The 17450-nt window shown below is 46.5% G+C and overlaps 2 protein-coding genes across 6 annotated transcripts; one reads left to right on the plus strand and one right to left on the minus strand.

Annotated features, from left to right (window-relative positions):
* Positions 1 to 74: 74 nt before the first annotated feature.
* Positions 75 to 4966, plus strand: kcnj11l (potassium inwardly rectifying channel subfamily J member 11, like). Its single transcript, XM_085280994.1, has 6 exons — positions 75 to 244; positions 1177 to 1339; positions 1639 to 1878; positions 1950 to 2219; positions 2330 to 2537; positions 3655 to 4966. Exons 2-6 carry the CDS (start codon positions 1181 to 1183, stop codon positions 4083 to 4085), a joined length of 1308 nt encoding a protein of 435 aa, XP_085137120.1. The 5' UTR covers positions 75 to 244; positions 1177 to 1180; the 3' UTR covers positions 4086 to 4966.
* A 3256-nt stretch (positions 4967 to 8222) lies between these two features.
* Positions 8223 to 17384, minus strand: cd59b (CD59 molecule (CD59 blood group) b). Of its 5 annotated transcripts, XM_085281005.1 has the most exons (6): positions 17238 to 17379; positions 16425 to 16556; positions 14047 to 14251; positions 10584 to 10641; positions 9120 to 9221; positions 8223 to 8899 (listed from the first exon to the last, which is right to left on the minus strand). In XM_085281005.1, exons 4-6 carry the CDS (start codon positions 10627 to 10629, stop codon positions 8700 to 8702), a joined length of 348 nt encoding a protein of 115 aa, XP_085137131.1. In that variant the 5' UTR covers positions 10630 to 10641; positions 14047 to 14251; positions 16425 to 16556; positions 17238 to 17379; the 3' UTR covers positions 8223 to 8699. The 5 variants fall into 5 exon arrangements, with proteins under 5 accessions (XP_085137131.1, XP_085137132.1, XP_085137130.1 ...); XM_085281006.1 differs by lacking the exon at positions 14047 to 14251; XM_085281004.1 differs by lacking the exon at positions 16425 to 16556 and having other exon boundaries at positions 17238 to 17372.
* Between the last annotated feature and the right edge of the window lie 66 nt (positions 17385 to 17450).

Raw genomic sequence — 17450 nt, forward strand, 5'->3', positions numbered from 1 at the left:
TGGTCTACTTTGTTCTTTAATGACCAAAAACATCATAAACGGCACCTTTAGTGTATTATTTTGAAAGTCCAGGCCGGAACCTCACCTATATCATGTTCTAACCTGACTCAGGTCGATGCTCGGGTGGTGCTGAGGACATCCTGATGGCTGAATGATGGAGTCCGTGCTGCCGTTCCCGTTGGTTTAAGACACCCCGCTCAGGAACACCACCTTTATTCAACTCCATCAGCTCACTCCCGCCCAGGTAACGTCGCGTGACTCTAAGCGGGTTTTATCAGTGCGGTCATCAGTGTCACCTGCAGAGAGACGCGCGTGTCGTTATGGTGATAGGAACCAACAAACGCGAGGACGTAAAGAAGGATGCTGATGCTCGCGTTGGTTTCTGTTAATATGGAGTTAGATTCTTTTTTGTGACCACCGTGGAAATGATGCCACCTGCACACACCTGCAGGAATAAGAGACTGTTTTGGACAATTAACTGTCGTCATTTCCGCCTTTCTGCCTCGACAGTAAACATGGGAGAGCAGAGGTCACATCCTCCAGGCTCTCACATACATCACCAGTCAACTTAAAACAGGTCCCAGCACTGTCTATGATAATGTAATGTAATATGTTGCAGGATGATAGCAGGTATAGTCGACTCTAAACAGTTTTTAAATTAGTTGTAACTGATTATTTTTGAACTGTGATAAATTATTGTTGTTTATATTCACGTATTCATTGTATTAACAAAATAAAGAGGAAATAACACAATAATATTACAGTTATATAATAAAGATCTAACATGGCTCACGTGCACGTACACGCACATGTTTGCAGTTTTTATTGTTTTATTTTGTTATTTAATTGAGTTGTTTTACTATTTTTATCTTTTTAGTTTTTATTTTATTATTATGTTACTGTTGTGTTTTTTGTTTACGTTTAATTTAAATGTCTTTGGGATGTCAGAGATGCATCTCGTCAGTAACAGGAAGTAGAGGATCTCCTTCAAACGGCTTACTCACCAAAAGTCCAAAGTTCAGAAGATTATTGACAAATTTCTTTTACAGTATTTATGAATTCATCATTTTTGCCTCACTTAAGAATTATATGCTGTAAATCTGCTGTTTTCTTGGTGTTGATGACGAACCTTTCGCAGCTGTATTTATGTTTAAGTTGTATTTTTCACGTGCGCAGCGTCATGTTGGCCAGGAAGGGCCTCCTGCCGGACGGCTTCCTGCTGACCCGGCTGGCGGAGGACCAGAACCAGCCAAACCGCAGCCGTTCGAGGTCTCAGAGAGCCCGCTTCATCACCAAGACCGGATCCTGTAACGTGGCTCACAAGAACATCAGGGAACAGGTAGAGCAGCGAGTGTTTGGTTATGATGCGGTTCAGCATGCAATGAAAGCTTCAGATGTGCAGGACTTTTCTGTTTGCTGCTCTGTGGCAGAATGTAGATAAAAAGCTACAGCGGATGGAGGGCGGAGCGTCTGGGAGCTCCACTGCGTTTTTATCTGTTAAACATCCTTTTACTTTGATAAGCCGGAATCCAGAATAAGTTAAATGTTGTTACGGGCGATGGGAAGAAAAGGTCCGGGGGTAGAACGAGGAAAAAGAGAGGACGGTTTGCTGACGGGAGGCTTTGTGGTGTGGTTCAGGGTCGCTTCCTGCAGGACGTTTTCACCACCATGGTGGACCTGAAGTGGCAGCACTCCCTCCTCATCTTCACCTCTGCCTTCCTCTGCTCCTGGATGCTCTTCGCTATGATCTGGTGGCTCCTCGCCTTCGCTCACGGAGACCTGGAGCCCCGCGACCCCAACGGCGAGCCGGGCCCAGTCCCCTGCGTCACAGCCATCCACTCCTTCACCTCTGCCTTCCTCTTCTCCATTGAAGTCCAGGTGAGAGTTGCTTCCTGCTGATGCGGGTGTAGACTTCTGTCTTGTGGTAATCCTGGATGTTTCCCGTCTAGGTGACCATCGGTTTTGGTGGCAGGATGGTGACGGAGGAGTGTCCGCTGGCCATCACCGTCTTGATCATTCAGAACATTTTGGGGCTGATCATCAACGCCGTGATGCTCGGCTGCGTGTTCATGAAGACGGCGCAGGCCAACCGGCGAGCAGAAACACTCATCTTCTCCAAAAACGCCGTCATCGCTCCTCGAAATGGCCGCCCCACTTTCATGTTCAGAGTGGGAGATCTGAGGAAGAGCATGATCATCTCAGCCACCGTCCAGCTGCAGGTGACCTACAACTTCACCTGAGCTCCACATCACGCATACAAAACAAAACAGCCCCAGTAATGCAAACCAATCCTGAAGATACAGACACAAAACTGAAATCTTCTCTTCAGGTGATCCGGCGGACGGTGACGTCAGAAGGCGAGGTGATCCCCGTGTGCCAGCTGGACATCCAGGTGGAGAACCCCCTCAGGAGTAACGGCATCTTCCTGGTGTCTCCCCTGATCATCAGCCACACCATGGAGCGAGGGAGTCCTCTCTACGAGCTGTCTGCCCAGTCACTGGCCTCCGAGGACCTGGAGATCATCGTCATCCTGGAAGGTGAGATCTTTACCTTCCTTTATATCATCCACCCACTGTTATCATCTTCACTGCCAACACAGAGCAGCTACCTGAACATTGCTCCAACAGAGGTCCATCATCTTGTTAATAACTTTACCTCCTGTCACTGCGTATGACTCTGGATACTGTAGCTCTGGTGAAAAATAGACTTAAATCAGAAGTACCTGACTCCGTGGTATAATTCTCAAACACGTAGCGTAAAGCAGACGACTCGTTAGTTTCAGTCAGGTTTCAGAGCTCATCACAGCACAGAAACAGCTTTAGTGAAGGTTACAAATGATCTTCTTATGGCCTCTGACAGTGGACTCATCTCTGTGCTTGTCCTGCTAGACCTCAGTGCAGCGTTCGATACTGTCGACCATAATATCCTATTAGAGCGATTAGAACATGCTGTAGGTATTACAAGTACTGCGCTGCAGTGGTTTGTATCATATCTATCTAATAGACTCCAGTTTGTGCATGTAAATGGAGAGTCCTCTTCACACACTGAGGTTAATTATGGAGTTCCACAGGGTTCAGTGCTAGGACCAATTCTGTTTACATTATACATGCTTCCCTTAGGCAGCATCATTAGAAGACATAGCATACATTTTCACTGCTATGCTGATGACACCCAGCTCTATCTGTCCATGAAGCCAGATAACACACACCAATGAGTTAAACTGCAGGAATGTCTTAAAGACATAAAGACCTGGATGGCCGCTAACTTTCTGCTTCTTCATTCAGATCAAACTGAGGTTATTGTACTCGGCCCTGAAAAGCTTAGAAATATGGTATCTAACCAGATTCTTACTCTGGATGGCATTACCTTGGCCTCCAGTAACACTGTGAGGAACCTTGGAGTCATTTTTGACCAGGACATGTCCTTCAATGCACATATTAAACAAATATGTAAGACTGCTTTCTTCCATTTGTGCAACATCTCTAAAGTTAGAAATATCCTGTTGTTATGATTTGAATTGAACTTTATAAAGAGTCCTGCAGGCGCCTGCAGCTGTAAAGCGACACTGAATGAATAAAACTTCTGGACTGCATTACAAACAGGTTTTTGACCTTTAACCTTATATCTCCATGCACCCTCTATTTCTTCTTTAAGGTGTGGTGGAGACGACGGGGATCACCATGCAGGCGCGGACCTCCTATATACCCGAGGAGATTCTGTGGGGGAGGCGCTTCGTCTCCATCATCACGGAGGAGGACAGCAGGTACTGTGTCGACTACTCCAAGTTCGGAAACACGGTTCCCGTGCGGATGTCGTCTCTCAGCGCCAAGGAGCTCAACCAAACCAGAGGAGTCCAGGAAGGAGGGTCCGACGTCCAGCTGCAGGGATGGGGGCTGGTTCGAGCCGGCAGAGGGGGGTTCCGCAGAGGAGGGCGGGCCTACGACAGCTCCACGCCTCAGCCCTGGTACGCCCAGTCAGATAAAGCAGAGAAGGAGGTGGAGCAGAAAGGACAGAAAAAGACAGTCCAGTTGGAGGTGATCGGACGGCAGATCGAAGAGGACGCGCTCGGAGAGCTAAGCGACTGAACACAGCGCCCGCTGCTGCACACCCAGGTGAACTGCAGTCATGTGCCTGTTAAAGCAGTGGTCCCCAACCTTATTTGCGTCATGGACCGGTTTATGCCCGACAATATTTTCACGGACCGGCCTTTAAGGTGTCGCGGATAAATACAACAAAATAAAACCAGTACTGAAAAAAAGAAGATTTATTCATAACACTCGTGAAAAGACCCAGGAACACCGAGTAAACGATAAAAACGTTAACAAAATAACGCTGGAAACCGATAAAAACCCTGAAAACCAGACATTTCACACCTGAGCCTCTACTCTCGCGGCCCGGTACCAAACGACTCACGGACCGGTACCGAGGCCCGGGGGTTGGGGACCGCTGTGTTAAAGGATGCCGATCTCCCACAATGCAATGCACAAAGGTTTCTCAGAGCTGGAAAACATGAAATATTTGTGTAGAAGACAGAAATGAACATTATTTTAAAAACACTGAATGTTATAGATGGAACACATGCTGTCGAAGCTCCTGTTAGTGATATTACGCATTAGAAATGTACGTTTACCGCATACAACAGACACAGGAAACTGACCACAACATGGTTTTTGTGTCCATCGTGTTCATGCTGACTATTTTAATAGACTTAACCCTGCTGAGATTTTAGGACACACTTAGCTTGTTGTCTCCTTTCATGTCCTCGTGCTTGTCTCCTCCTTTAGTTCTAAATGATTTAACAGTCACATTAAACCCTGTGTGTGTGTAAGTACTGTACACTGTAGACAAAGACACTCCCGTGAGTGCTGAGGTTTGTAGCACATCTCCTGCTGCTTTAGATCTCTTCTGTAGGGCTTGGATATGTATTTCAATATTTGTGATGTTTAATAAATATGTTTTTTTATCATCCTTTTTGTGCTGTCTGTGACCCACAAGCTGGATTTAAAGTGCAGGTCAAGCTTTATTTTGAAAGGATTTCAGGGCAGATTCCAGGTCCTTCCTGTGAAGAAATAACCGCTTTGTCTTAAGATATCATCTGAGACTCGTGTTGAGCTGGGCTTTCAGTTAGTGTAATACCACGCTGTAACACTAGATGGTGCAATAGACCAGTGAGACAGCAGCACACACGATGCATGATGGAAGGTTCAGAGTACGAAGGGAAATTATTCATTTAATACTTACAAACGAAGTGATTTGTATGTACTCACGTTTGTGCTCCGACCCTCACATGAATATATACGTGTATATATGTGATCTACTCCACGACAGAAGTAATCAGTGAGATGCTGTAAGATGAAACCGCAAGGAGCAGAACCCTCCACGGAGAAGGAGACTACTCCAAGATCAAGGTAGCACAGAGGAAAAGTAGCCGACTATCGAATTTGGAGAAAGGTGCGATGTAGGAGGTGCCTACGCAGTACAGCAAGCAGCAGCGGTTTTTGATACGGGCGGTTTCCCGGGGCGGCATCGTGGTCGAGACGACGAGGCTCCAGCTACAGCAAGTAAACAAACAATAAATATAAGAGGAGTAAGAAAATAAATCGACACTTTAGGACTCGGGGTAAAGGATCAATAACAATTTAAAATTATAATTTACAGTTCGATGATTTAAAGTCTCACACAACCCGTTGAAAGGGGCGGGGCCTGCTGCTTCCAGATAGAGCACATCTCATTTATAATGATGTAAATCCAAGGGGGATTTGTGTTCATGCTGGAGTGCAAAATTAAAACCAAGATGGACAAGAAAAGTTCAAAGCCAAATTTGACAGAGTAGAAAAGCGTGTGTAAAAAGGCTGTGACCATTGCAGTGTTCACAGTGTGTTAGATGGAGGAGTTGTACAGGGAGCCACAGGCAGGAATGATTTCCTGTGTCGTTCCGTACTGAGCGTGCTCCTGTGACCAGCCAGCACGTCATGGAGTAGGTGGGAGGTGTTATCCAACATTGTCTTTATCTTGGACAACATCTGCCTCTCAGACACCACCCTAACAGAGTCCAGCTCCATCCCCACAACATTACTGGCCTTGTGGATCAGTTTATTTAGTCTGCTGGCGTCTGTGACCCTCAACCTGCTGCCCCAGCATGCAGCAGCAGAGAGGATCGCACTGGCCACAACACAGATACAACAAGATAACATTAATTAGTAGTGATAGTGAAAACTTCTGTTTACGTTTGTTAGTCACTTGGCTATGATAGTAAACAGTAGACACCGATGTAGCTTACTGAAGGGAGTCACGCCCAGAGGGAGTGTTCACCCGGGGCGCCAAACAGGCTAGGACCGCCACTGACAGCAAGCTGCCCATACCTGAGGCCTTGGAAAGTGCCAAGCGGGGCCAATATGAGGACAGCACCACCAAGGCTGGAGACAGAGCAATACTGCAAGAGCGTACGGGAGAAGGACGCAACCATAACAGCAATACTCAGTGGCTACTGGATCTAAGAGCAGACCACAGCAACCTCCCCACCCAGAATGGCTTACTGAACGGCGGACAGTCCAGATCCTCAGGGACCCCCAGAAGGAACCAGTCCCATCCAACTACTGGCCAGTAACCTGCCTCAGTACCAGGTGGAAGCTCCTGTCAGGCATCATAGCGGCTAAGATGAACAGGCACATTCAATTCAATTCAATTTTATTTATATAGCGCCAAATCACAACAACAGTCGCCTCAAGGAGCTTTATACTGTAAGGTCGACCCTACAATAACACATACAGAGGAAACCCAACAATCATATGAGCCCCTATGAGCAGCACTTTGGCGACAGTGGGAAGGAAAAACTCCCTTTTAACAGGAAGAAACCTCCAGCAGAACCAGGCTCAGGGAGGGGCGGGGCCATCTGCTGTGATTGGTTGGGGTGAGAGAAGGAAGACAGGATAAAGACATGCTGTGGAAGAGAGACAGAGGTTAATAACAGATATGATTCAATGCAGAGAGGTCTGTTAATACATAGTGACTGAAGAAGAAACACCCAGTGCATCATGGGAATCCCCGGCAGCCTACGTCTATTGCAGCATAACTAAGGGAGGATTCAGGGTCACCTGGTCCAGCCCTAACTATATGCTTTAGCAAAAAGGAAAGTTTGAAGCCTAATCTTGAAAGTAGAGATAGTGTCTGTCTCCTGAATCCAAACTGGAAGCTGGTTCCACAGAAGAGGGGCCTGAAAACTGAAGGCTCTGCCTCCCATTCTACTTTTAAATACTCTAGGAACAACAAGTAGGCCTGCAGAGCGAGAGCGAAGTGCTCTAATAGGGTGATATGGTACTACAAGGTCATTAAGATAAGATGGGGCCTGATTATTTAAGACCTTGTATGTGAGGAGCAGGATTTTGAATTCTGGATTTAACAGGAAGCCAAAACAGGAGAAATCTGCTCTCTCTTTCTAGTCCCTGTCAGGACTCTTGCTGCAGCATTTTGGATCAGCTGAAGGCTTTTCAGGGAGTTTTTAGGACTTCCTGATAATAATGAATTAATACACAAGTGGGGCACAGAAAGGAATTGGCAGGAATACCAGTGGAGCGAATCATCAACTACTGGTAGAGAGAGCACTCACCCAAGACTGCAAGACTAGGCTGACCAACCTGTGCACTGCCTGGATTACAAGAAGGCCTATGACTCAATGCCCCACACCTGGATCCTGGACAGCCTGGAACTATACAAACCAGCAGGACCCAAGAGCCTTCATCAGGAACTCAATGGGGATGTGGCGGACAACACTAGAGGCCAACTTCAAGCCCATAGCATAAGTCAGCATCAAATGTGAGATCTACCAAGGAGATGCTCTGTCCCCACTGCTGTTCTGCATGGGCCTGAACCCCTATAGACTGGCTCCGTATATCTTCAGTGTTGTCCCATGAAAAGATAAAACAAAATATCTACAAAAATGTGTGGCGTGTACTCACCTTTGTGACATACTGTTTATATAAGCTCGATGACTAATAAACAGCTGGTCATCGTTATCAAAAGTTATTGCAGTTTGAATGCTGTTATTAAGAGTGTTTGAAGTCATCACCAGTGCAGCGCACATTCAACACATCACGGAGCTCATCTATAAATCAGAGTTTATGCTTGTGGATCATGAGAATAATCTCCCTCCACAGAGGGACTATGTAACTGGCGGATGAATCTATGTGTTTTTGTTTGTTCTTTAAAAAAAAGAAGCAACACAGTTTTTTAAATATTTTTTTCTCTCGTATTTATTGTTCAATTTGCAGAATAAGAAGTGAGAAATCAGCTGACAAGGTGAAAAAGCTGTTTTTATTTTTTTACATTTGCTTTAGTTCGTGTTAGCTTTGAAAGATGAAATCATAGGCTGTATATAAAAGATGGATGTCGCTGGAGTGACGTCACCTGCTGGTTAGTGAGGGCCTGTTTGTGACGGTTCAGTCACAGAAACTCCTCCTGCTCCTCTGCGACTCTAACAGGACCAAGTTCGTGTTTTATTTTAGAAAGTTTTAGACCTGAACCTGCGACAGAGACCATTAGCGAGTTTACTGAGCTGAGATCGGCTGAGCAGGACGCTCATTTTCTCCGGACCAGAGGAGGCGCCCCCTGCTGGTCATTAGAAAGAGCAGGTTGAAGGACTTTAGCTGTTCAGACATCCATCGACTTTATACAATCTGTGGCTGAAACACTGACATGCTGCTTCACATCCAGCACCACCAGACACTCAGCAGAGACCCCAGCAGAGCCACCAGGGGCGTGACCGCGGTGCAAGCGGTGCCGGAGTTGCACAGGTTGCTGCTGCAGCATCGGTACGTGAAGGCGGAGATGGCCGGGAACATCTGGCTGAGGCGGGAGTTATCGCAGTCCGTGTACCTGATGCACTGACGGATGGTCTTCCCACCTGGAAAACCAAACACACGCACAGATATCTGATTGGCTGACAGAGAAAATTCTGAGTGGAGCTGAAAAAGAAAAGTGCGTCCTTCATTTTTAAGATTTAGCATCAAAGTAAAATGAGCCGACTCAGCACTAATAACACAGGAGTCATAGCTCTGAGCTAATCTGGCCAGTCTCTGAACCACGAAGCTAACAGGAAGTGGTCAACTCTGGGTTAAACTGACCTCTCTCACTCAGAGAGATGCACGAGTCCTCATACGTGCACTCCTGGACGTCCTGGCAGCGTCCGGTGTAATCCTGGCACTTATAGCAGCGAAGCCCAGAACCTGAAGGAGAACGAGGAGAAGGAGGAGCGAGATTTATCGTTTTGGAAACAACACGTCAGGTTTTCATGTTCTTACTACCTATTTATTCACCAATTCATTAATTATATATGAAATATATTGAATAAATACACAAATCATCATTTGACTGAAATCCCCTAAAACATCTTCCAAAGAGAAAATCCCACAGACTGTATATAAAGATGGACAAAGCTTCTAGGGCTGACAAGTGAAGCCTGCATTACTTCTAATGTCCAGCAGGGGGCGGCGCCTAGAAGTGTGTTTGGACACAAGTGTGAGAGAAAGGTCGAGTCAGTGTGTTTTTATGGTTAAGAGTTTATAGTGTTGTGGAGTCTGTGCCACCTCTGACAGCGATGGCGAAGCGATCTACTGACCTGCTTATGTGGAGGTGTGGTAGCACCACGACGGGCAGAGCACCGCCACCTAGTACCTGAATCCACGAGTCTGAGCTCTCAGAGCCGAAATGTCCTTAAAATCGACCTTTACTCATTCCAGACTCACAAAACTGAACAAATAAAACAATTTAAAACCAAAAGCAGCCTCGACGCCCTGATGACGTGCAGGACAGATGTGATCTGCATACACAGATACACAACACTGAAACACTACCGACCCTGCAGCCGGGCGCACAGCGTTTCTGACTTATAAATAAAACCATTTATTGAGGCAGCGCTCGTCCTGTGAGCGACACGGCTGACGTGATCCCAGCTCACGCTGTTGGCCTATCAGAGCTTTGTCCATAATGATCGAACACAGCAGTGTTTCTGACACCTTTACGTGTCCCCCTTTATTATTTAAAGAAAACGCTGAAGCTGTACTCATATATATATCACATATATCCAGTCTACACTTGTATACCTGCTCCACAGTTTCCCAGGTTGTTGCACTTCACTTGTTTGTATTATTTCATTATTTCTGTTGCTTTAATGGGAAACCGGGACCGTGGGTACGTAGCTTCGTCTCACCTCATGTAAACATGAGAATGACAACAAAGCTTTCTTGAATCACTGATATTCTCAGCAGAACATTTGGAATTATCCTCCACATGAGAGCAGGATCAACACCGGCAGATTCACTTCATTCATACTCAGGTCCAGTACTGACTTTTTCTCCTCTGGTAAAAACGATTAAATCTAGTTAAAGAAAAAATATTTGAAACATGGAAAAGCAGAATTCAGCCCCAGAGTTTTTACTTTAATCGTTTACAGCAGGAAGTGATCTGGGAGGTGACCGTCAGCCTCTGAATGGATCAGCAGGTGTCTTACAGCGATCGTGGCTTCACACTCTTTCTAACCGCTATGAATCCTTCTGGCTGGTTTACGGCGAGGAGGAACTCGGACTCACCCACGCGAAGCGTCCCGAAGCAGAGCAGCAGCAGCAGCAGCTTCATGTCGTCTTCTCCCTGCAAACGAGAAGCAGAGCTGAAGTCAAAGCGGCGCCCGAGTCCGATCTGTTCCTCCGCCAACCCAAACTGAGAAACACTCTTTGTCCAGCGGACCACAAAGACTCGCTGTCTGCCTCCCCCCCTCCGACAGCCTCCAGCCTCCGCCTCCCTCTGAGTCTCATCATGGATGTGTGTACGCCGTCCCCCCAGTGAAATCTAAATTACTCCTGTGTTATAACCTGCAAACATCTGAGAGCACCACAGGCGCTCCTTCTGCTTTTATTTCATCCACAGATGTGTCTGAAACGTCCTCCTCTGCTGAAGCTCTGCGCTCGGTGGACGTGCCACACCCGGACGGCTCATCATCTTCCCCTGAACCCTGTGAAGCACCTATCGTGCCTGAACTGAGTCACACTGAAAGCAAAAGTAGAAAGCACAAAGGTCAAAGGTAACGAGTGTGACCTGAAAGCTTCACCCTGATGATGTCAGGTCGCAGTGCTCCCTCTGTACAGAGTCAGGATGCTGCAGTAGAGGACGGCTTCAAATTACACGACCTTCGCGTGTCCAGTCAGCAAGCAGGAAGTGAGACGATGATTCAAATGGATCCCCGTGTGAGCCGCAGTCACTCCGTCTACAGCCCGTCCTCCCCGCCGGGCCGTGGGAGGAAGCGGTGTTGGTTTGGCATGCGAGTCTGTTTGTAGCTGCAGACGCCTCGGAGGCACCAGAGGCTCGCGCCGACCGAGTCACCGCATCCCAACCTTTAACACAAGGCCACTTTTCAACCCTGCGAACACCCCGACGCAGGACAGCTTTTAAAAAGTGTGGAAGCAAAGAACGAGCTACAAGCGGAGAGAGATCGAGCTCAGGAAGCACATGTGAGGGAGCCAATCCGTGTTTGACGCTCTTTAACGACGGTTTGGACTCAGCGGGAGACGTCCACCAATAAGACTGAGGCCTGTCATGAAATCAATATCCTCAGTATCCTTATTTTCCTATCAGATTGTTTTATGTACTTTAATAATGACGGCTTGTAGAGCAAGGCCACTGTTGACTCACAAGGTGCTCAGCAGACGGAAGAACAGGAAGTCTTAGTGCACAGGTGTATTAACAGATAAGACACAATATAAGCAACGTTTGAAACTGTGACGTCTGAAGTACAGAAATAACATCATATAAGACACGTGGAGCTAAAAATGTTGGAGCTGGCGTTTGAGCTGTGCAGGGGTCTCTCCGGAAGATGATTGAAGACAAAGAAATATAAATGTTTTAACACTAAGAGTCGGTTTCCTCTGTTCTGTCACGGGGACAAAAGAATCGGGTTAACATGGGGACGAACTGCACACCGCGCCTCGTTTACTGATGTCGACGTGCAAACAGAAAAATGAGTTTATTCAATATAATAATGACTTAAATGTATAGAAGGTGTGCGTTTGTAAATCAGAGTCGTTGGGAACCAGCAGCGTGTGCTGCCTGCACTCAGCCCCGCCCCCTTCCTCTCTGTGAAAGCAGTGATGATGAGGAGAGAGAGAAACCTGCAAGAAAGGAAGCGATGGGATGTGAAGCCAGAAGAGGCTCTCCACAGGAAGAAATGGTAAATGAATAAGTAGATTTTTGACTGAGATGAAATAATCTAAAAAGAAGAAGAAAAGCGGTGAAGGATCATGTGATCTGGTTTTGTTTCTAAAGACGTGGCCGGGCTGCAGCGTCCAGCATCCAGGTCTGCGTCCGTTTCACTGCAGAAAAGCAGGAAATAAGTGAAAGGACCCAAAGTTCCTGTGCGCCGTTCTGACGTCACAATAGACGTAAAAGAAACATGGCTGCCACTTTTACACAGGTTACCTTAGACAGAAAGTCCGGTTTCTGACCTGTTTGACAGCCTTAAAGGGGTCAGAGGTCACAGGAGTGTGATCAGTTTATGTGCTCAATCGTTACTTCACAGAACAGAGAGCGTCCTGTTGGCTGGGCCTGGGGACACACAGAGGCTCCATTATGGTGTGGGTGTCCATCTTTAGTCCTCCTCACACCAATCCTCGGCTGGCAGCTTCGAGTGGCTTCAGTCAAAACGAGTGTTTGGACAAAGGCGTGTGTGCAGCTTCAGGCGGCAGCTGGACGTCGCACAGTCGCCCCTCTAAGAGCGGTGCCGCGCCGTGTGCCACGACCCCCAACCCTCCCGAGCTGCCTTACACGATAGCGTCCGCGCCGCTGTTTCCAGCAGAGGTTGGAGTCATGCATTGAGCTGCAGCTGAAGAAAAGCGGCGCTCCCAGGACTCTGCGTCAGAATCTGTGTAATAAATACCTGCAGTGGTGTCAGGCGTCCATCGTTTAAGTACAGTCTACATTTAGCTCCCCTCTGGTGTCTGACTGCAGGTGATGTCAGCAGCTGCAGACAAAGCGCGCTTCATTCGCTGACAAAGACGTCACAGTGAGCCGGCGTCCAGTCGCTCTCTGACTGGCTGACAGCAGCGGCTCTGGCTCCTCTGACGTGGAAGCGCTGGCAGCGTCCGGTCGCTTCCTGCCCGCCCGGGAGCGGCCGGACAGCTCGGCAGGAAAGCTGCTTTCTCTGTTTCCAGGAGACGGAGAAATACTCCAAAAAATCCAGGACAGAAACTCAGTGCTCTGACCCTTCACCTCCTGCTGGGTGCTGTATATTAAAGATGGAAGTCTCTGTAGTTTTTTTCTTTCACAGAGAACAAAGATGCTTAACTTTGCTTTTAATGGGATTCTGAAGTCAGTGAAAGAGTGGGTCATACATGGGCAATTTCAACGGGCCATTACTTTGAAAGGCAAAATCAAGGCGACTTGAAATTGACTTGATATCCCCGTGATAGTGTACACTGTTGATCTAGAGGGAAATTATCCCGTGGAAACAGCAATTTATTTTTAAAACATTCTGAAATAATTGAAAGACTATATCACATATGGGCAAATTCGACGGGCCATTAATTTGAAAGGCAAAATCAGAGCAACTTGAAATTTACATGGTTTTACTGTCGGGTTGGATACTGTTGATCTAACATGGATTCATCCTGTGGAAACAGCAAATTTCAATTTAAGAGCATTTTGAAATCATTAAAAGAGTAAGTCATATATGGGCAATTTGAAAAGGCTTTTATTTTGGAAAGCAACATCAGACTAACTTGATATTGACATGGTGTCACTGTGGGGTTGGATACTGTTGATCTAAAGTGGAATTACCCTGTGGAAACACCAATTTTCATTTTTAGAGCATTCTGAAATCACTGAAAGTTAGTGTCAAAGCTGCCGAGGCGAGCCGTGTGGTGTTGGAGGAAAGGAGGCCCCAAAATGCAGGTGATGAATGATGATTCGAGTGATGTTTATTTACAGGGTGGTGTAGTGGCAAACAGGCAGCGAGGGATGAGAGGGAACTAAAGAAACCTAAACTGGATAAACTAAATAACAAACCTGAGATGATACCGGAGAGCCGCAGACGAGGAACAGGACACCGTGAAACACAGACGAACCGGCAACAGGCAGGAGAACACACAGGGCTTAAATACACACAGCAGTGATCAGGGGATGAGAGACAGGAGGGCAACACAGCTGGAAGAAGTCAGCGCTGACGGGACGGAGGAAACGGAATCTGAACACACTCACATGAGACGGGGACCTTCAGAATAAAACAGGAAGCTCAGACACAGAGAACCAGACAAGAGACAGAACTAAACAGACAGATTCACAAGCAGACAGAAGTGGGACCAGGGAAACCTAACAAATGGCAAATCATAACGGAGTACATAATCAGAATAAACAAAAGCATAAAGAAACAAAACACTGAGTCGGCAGACTCAGGACCATGACAGTTAGGTCTTAAATGGGCAATTTGAAAAGGCAAAATCAGACTGATTTGATATTGATATGGTATCACTGTGGGTTTGCTTACTCTTGACCCAGATGGAAATTATGCAGTGTAAACAAGAATTTGTCTTTTTAGAGAAATCAGAATTCATTGAAAGATTATTTCCCGTGTGGGCAATTTGAAAGGGCTCTTATTTTGAAAGGCAAAATAAGAACGATTGATATCCGGTTGTTCAGTCTGACGTCACTAGCCGTGTCTGGACCTAAACTCTGCTGCAGGTCCATATATCAAACGATCACTGTGGCATTACTGAGAGTTAAAAACTGTCTAAAGTCTTTCATCTTTAATAAAATGATCAGCGTTCTGCTCTACCAGGTGTAACAATTGAGTTTAACATCCAGGCATCCATGAAAACGGAATTTATGACATTTAACGGAGTTAGAAGTTAGCAGGAAGTTAGCTCGCTAGCTTCTATCTAAATACAATATAGCATGTCCTGACTGCGGGGTTTTGGAAACAAATTCAAACGTACATCTCTGTTATCACTTCCAGCATAAATGAAGACAGAAAACTAAACAGCAGTGACGTTTGTAGGGTTACTGAAGTTTGGCTAGCTGGTATATAATGATGTGCTACGTGACCGCTAGCGACACAGCTATGCTAGCATAATATAAACAAGCTAACTTTTTTTCCACTGGATAAAAGTTAACGTGAGTGTTCTCGGTGGTCAGGAACAAATGTAATCGCATGGCAGGATGCTGTAAAAGGACCAAACTTCAGCCAGGAGAACAACTGAGATAATCCATCCACAATACGAGGTTAGTCATTCATATACTGCTGCATGGGCTGGGCTGCAGTTACATCCTAAGGTTTTAAAAACTGAGCTTAAATAAATGATTAGCGGTAATAAAAGCCGAGGGAGGTCAACAGGGATCACTGACTGTTTTAGGAGCTTTTTGAGATCAAATAGAAGAAAATACAAAACATTAAACATGTTAACAACACAAAAGCCATATTAAACGCAGACTACTTTAGGCCCGGAAGTAGGATTCGTCGTGTCATCACTGAACAACCGGATTGACATGGTATCACTATGGGGTTGTATAATGTCAATATAGACTGCGACTAGTCTGTGGAAACGTGAATTTTCCATTCTGAATTAATTGAAAGAGTAGTTCAAAAATAAACATTCAGAGGGCTTTTACTTTGAAATCCAAAAGGAGATGGCTTTAATATTGACATGTTGCTACTAGAATAGTAGGGTATGTCATTTGTATCCAGCATTAGAGTGTTCAAACAAGACTAACTGATATTTGTGAATGTGCTCTTAATTTACTGGAAGTTGGCTTTTATTTAGAAGTCATGCTTCAGGAGTGCCTTTAATACCATCCAGTCCCGTCTGCTTCAGGAAAAACTGAACAGGATGGAGGTGGACCCCTGCCTGGTGGCTTGGATCTCCGACTACCTCACCGACAGACCACAGTACGTCAGGCTGAAGGACATCACGTCTGACACTGTGGTCAGCAGCACAGGAGCACCACAGGGAACTGTGCTGTCCCCTCTTCTCTTCACCCTGTACACCTCTGACTTCTGCTACAACTCTGAATTATGCCACATTCAGAAGTTTGCAGACGACACAGCCATCATGGGGTGTATCTGGGATGATCAGGAAGAGGAGTACAGAAGTCTGGTGAGGAACTTTGTCGCATGGAGTCACACAAACCACCTGCAACTCAACACCTCAAAGACTAAGGAACTGGTTGTGGACTTCGGGAGGTCCAGAGAAGGTCCACTGCCGGTTCAGATAGAGGGGGAGGAGGTGGAGGTGGTCAACAAGTACAAGTACCTCGGGCTGTGGGTGGACAATAAACTGGACTGGTCATGCAACACAGAGCACCTGTATAAAAAAGCCCAAAGCCGACTGTACTTCCTCAGGAGGCTGAGGTCTTTTAACATCTGCAGGAAGCTCCTGAGGATGTTTTACCAGTCGGTGGTTGCTGGAGTACTTTTCTATGCTGTGGTGTGCTGGGGGAGCAGCACAGCAAAGAAGGACTCATCCAGGCTGGAGAAACTGATCAGGAAGGCTAGCTCTGTGGTCGGCATGAAGCTGGACACTCTGGTGAGAGAAAAGGACATTAAAGAAACTGATGGACATTATGGACAATGCTGGGCATCCTCTGCACACGGCCATAAACAATCAGAAGAGTCTGTTCAGTGACAGGTTGCTTCTCCCCAAGACAAGAACTAACAGACTTAAAAACTCCTTTGTCCCACACGCCATCAAACTGTTTAACTCCTCTCTGGAGGGGAGAGGGAGGGGAAACAGGAGGACAAAGGAGGGGGGAACAACTAAGCTGTAGTGCCTCTTCACCTCACTGTACAATACCTTTTGTAAATAGTCAACAGTGCAATAGACTCAATACTTGAAATGTGCAATTCACTTGTATTTTTATTTTATTCAACTGCCGCAGCTGAGTGCAGGAAGCAGAGGTGAGCTGTGGCTCACCGACAAACCGGAAAACACACACACGCACGCACCCACGCACACACACACATTTTCATATCTTAGTGACGACATCTTTTTGACATAACCCTTCCCTAGCTGATTGCCCAACCATCCAAAACCAGTGCCTGGCCCTCAGCTTGAACTCTGACCCTGACACTGAAACTGCAGTTTGAGTGTGAAAGACGGCTCGTGGGGACGGAACTGTTGGTCCCCATAAACTTCCAATGTTTGGTCCCCACAAAGATATGTAAACACGGAGACTCACACACTGAGTTCACGTAAAATGCTCACCTGTAGATCCCGATGACGTTTCAGCAGCTTGCAGTGACGTAGTGGCAGTTGTCTGAGTGCGCACACGATAATTAGCCGAGCGCTCGCGACGCAGATCTGTCCGCAGTATAACGGTCGTCAGCGAGTAAAATGACATCATTGTGCAGTCAGTCCTCCTAACGGTTCACAGCCCCGCGGCATTATGGGAAATGCAGTTCCGGGTAATTACAACAC

Source organism: Mchenga conophoros, linkage group LG7 (assembly GCF_057382185.1).
Source record: "Mchenga conophoros isolate Kocher_MC1m ecotype Shallow Benthic linkage group LG7, M_conophoros_male_GT1.1, whole genome shotgun sequence".
NCBI lineage: Eukaryota > Metazoa > Chordata > Actinopteri > Cichliformes > Cichlidae > Mchenga > Mchenga conophoros.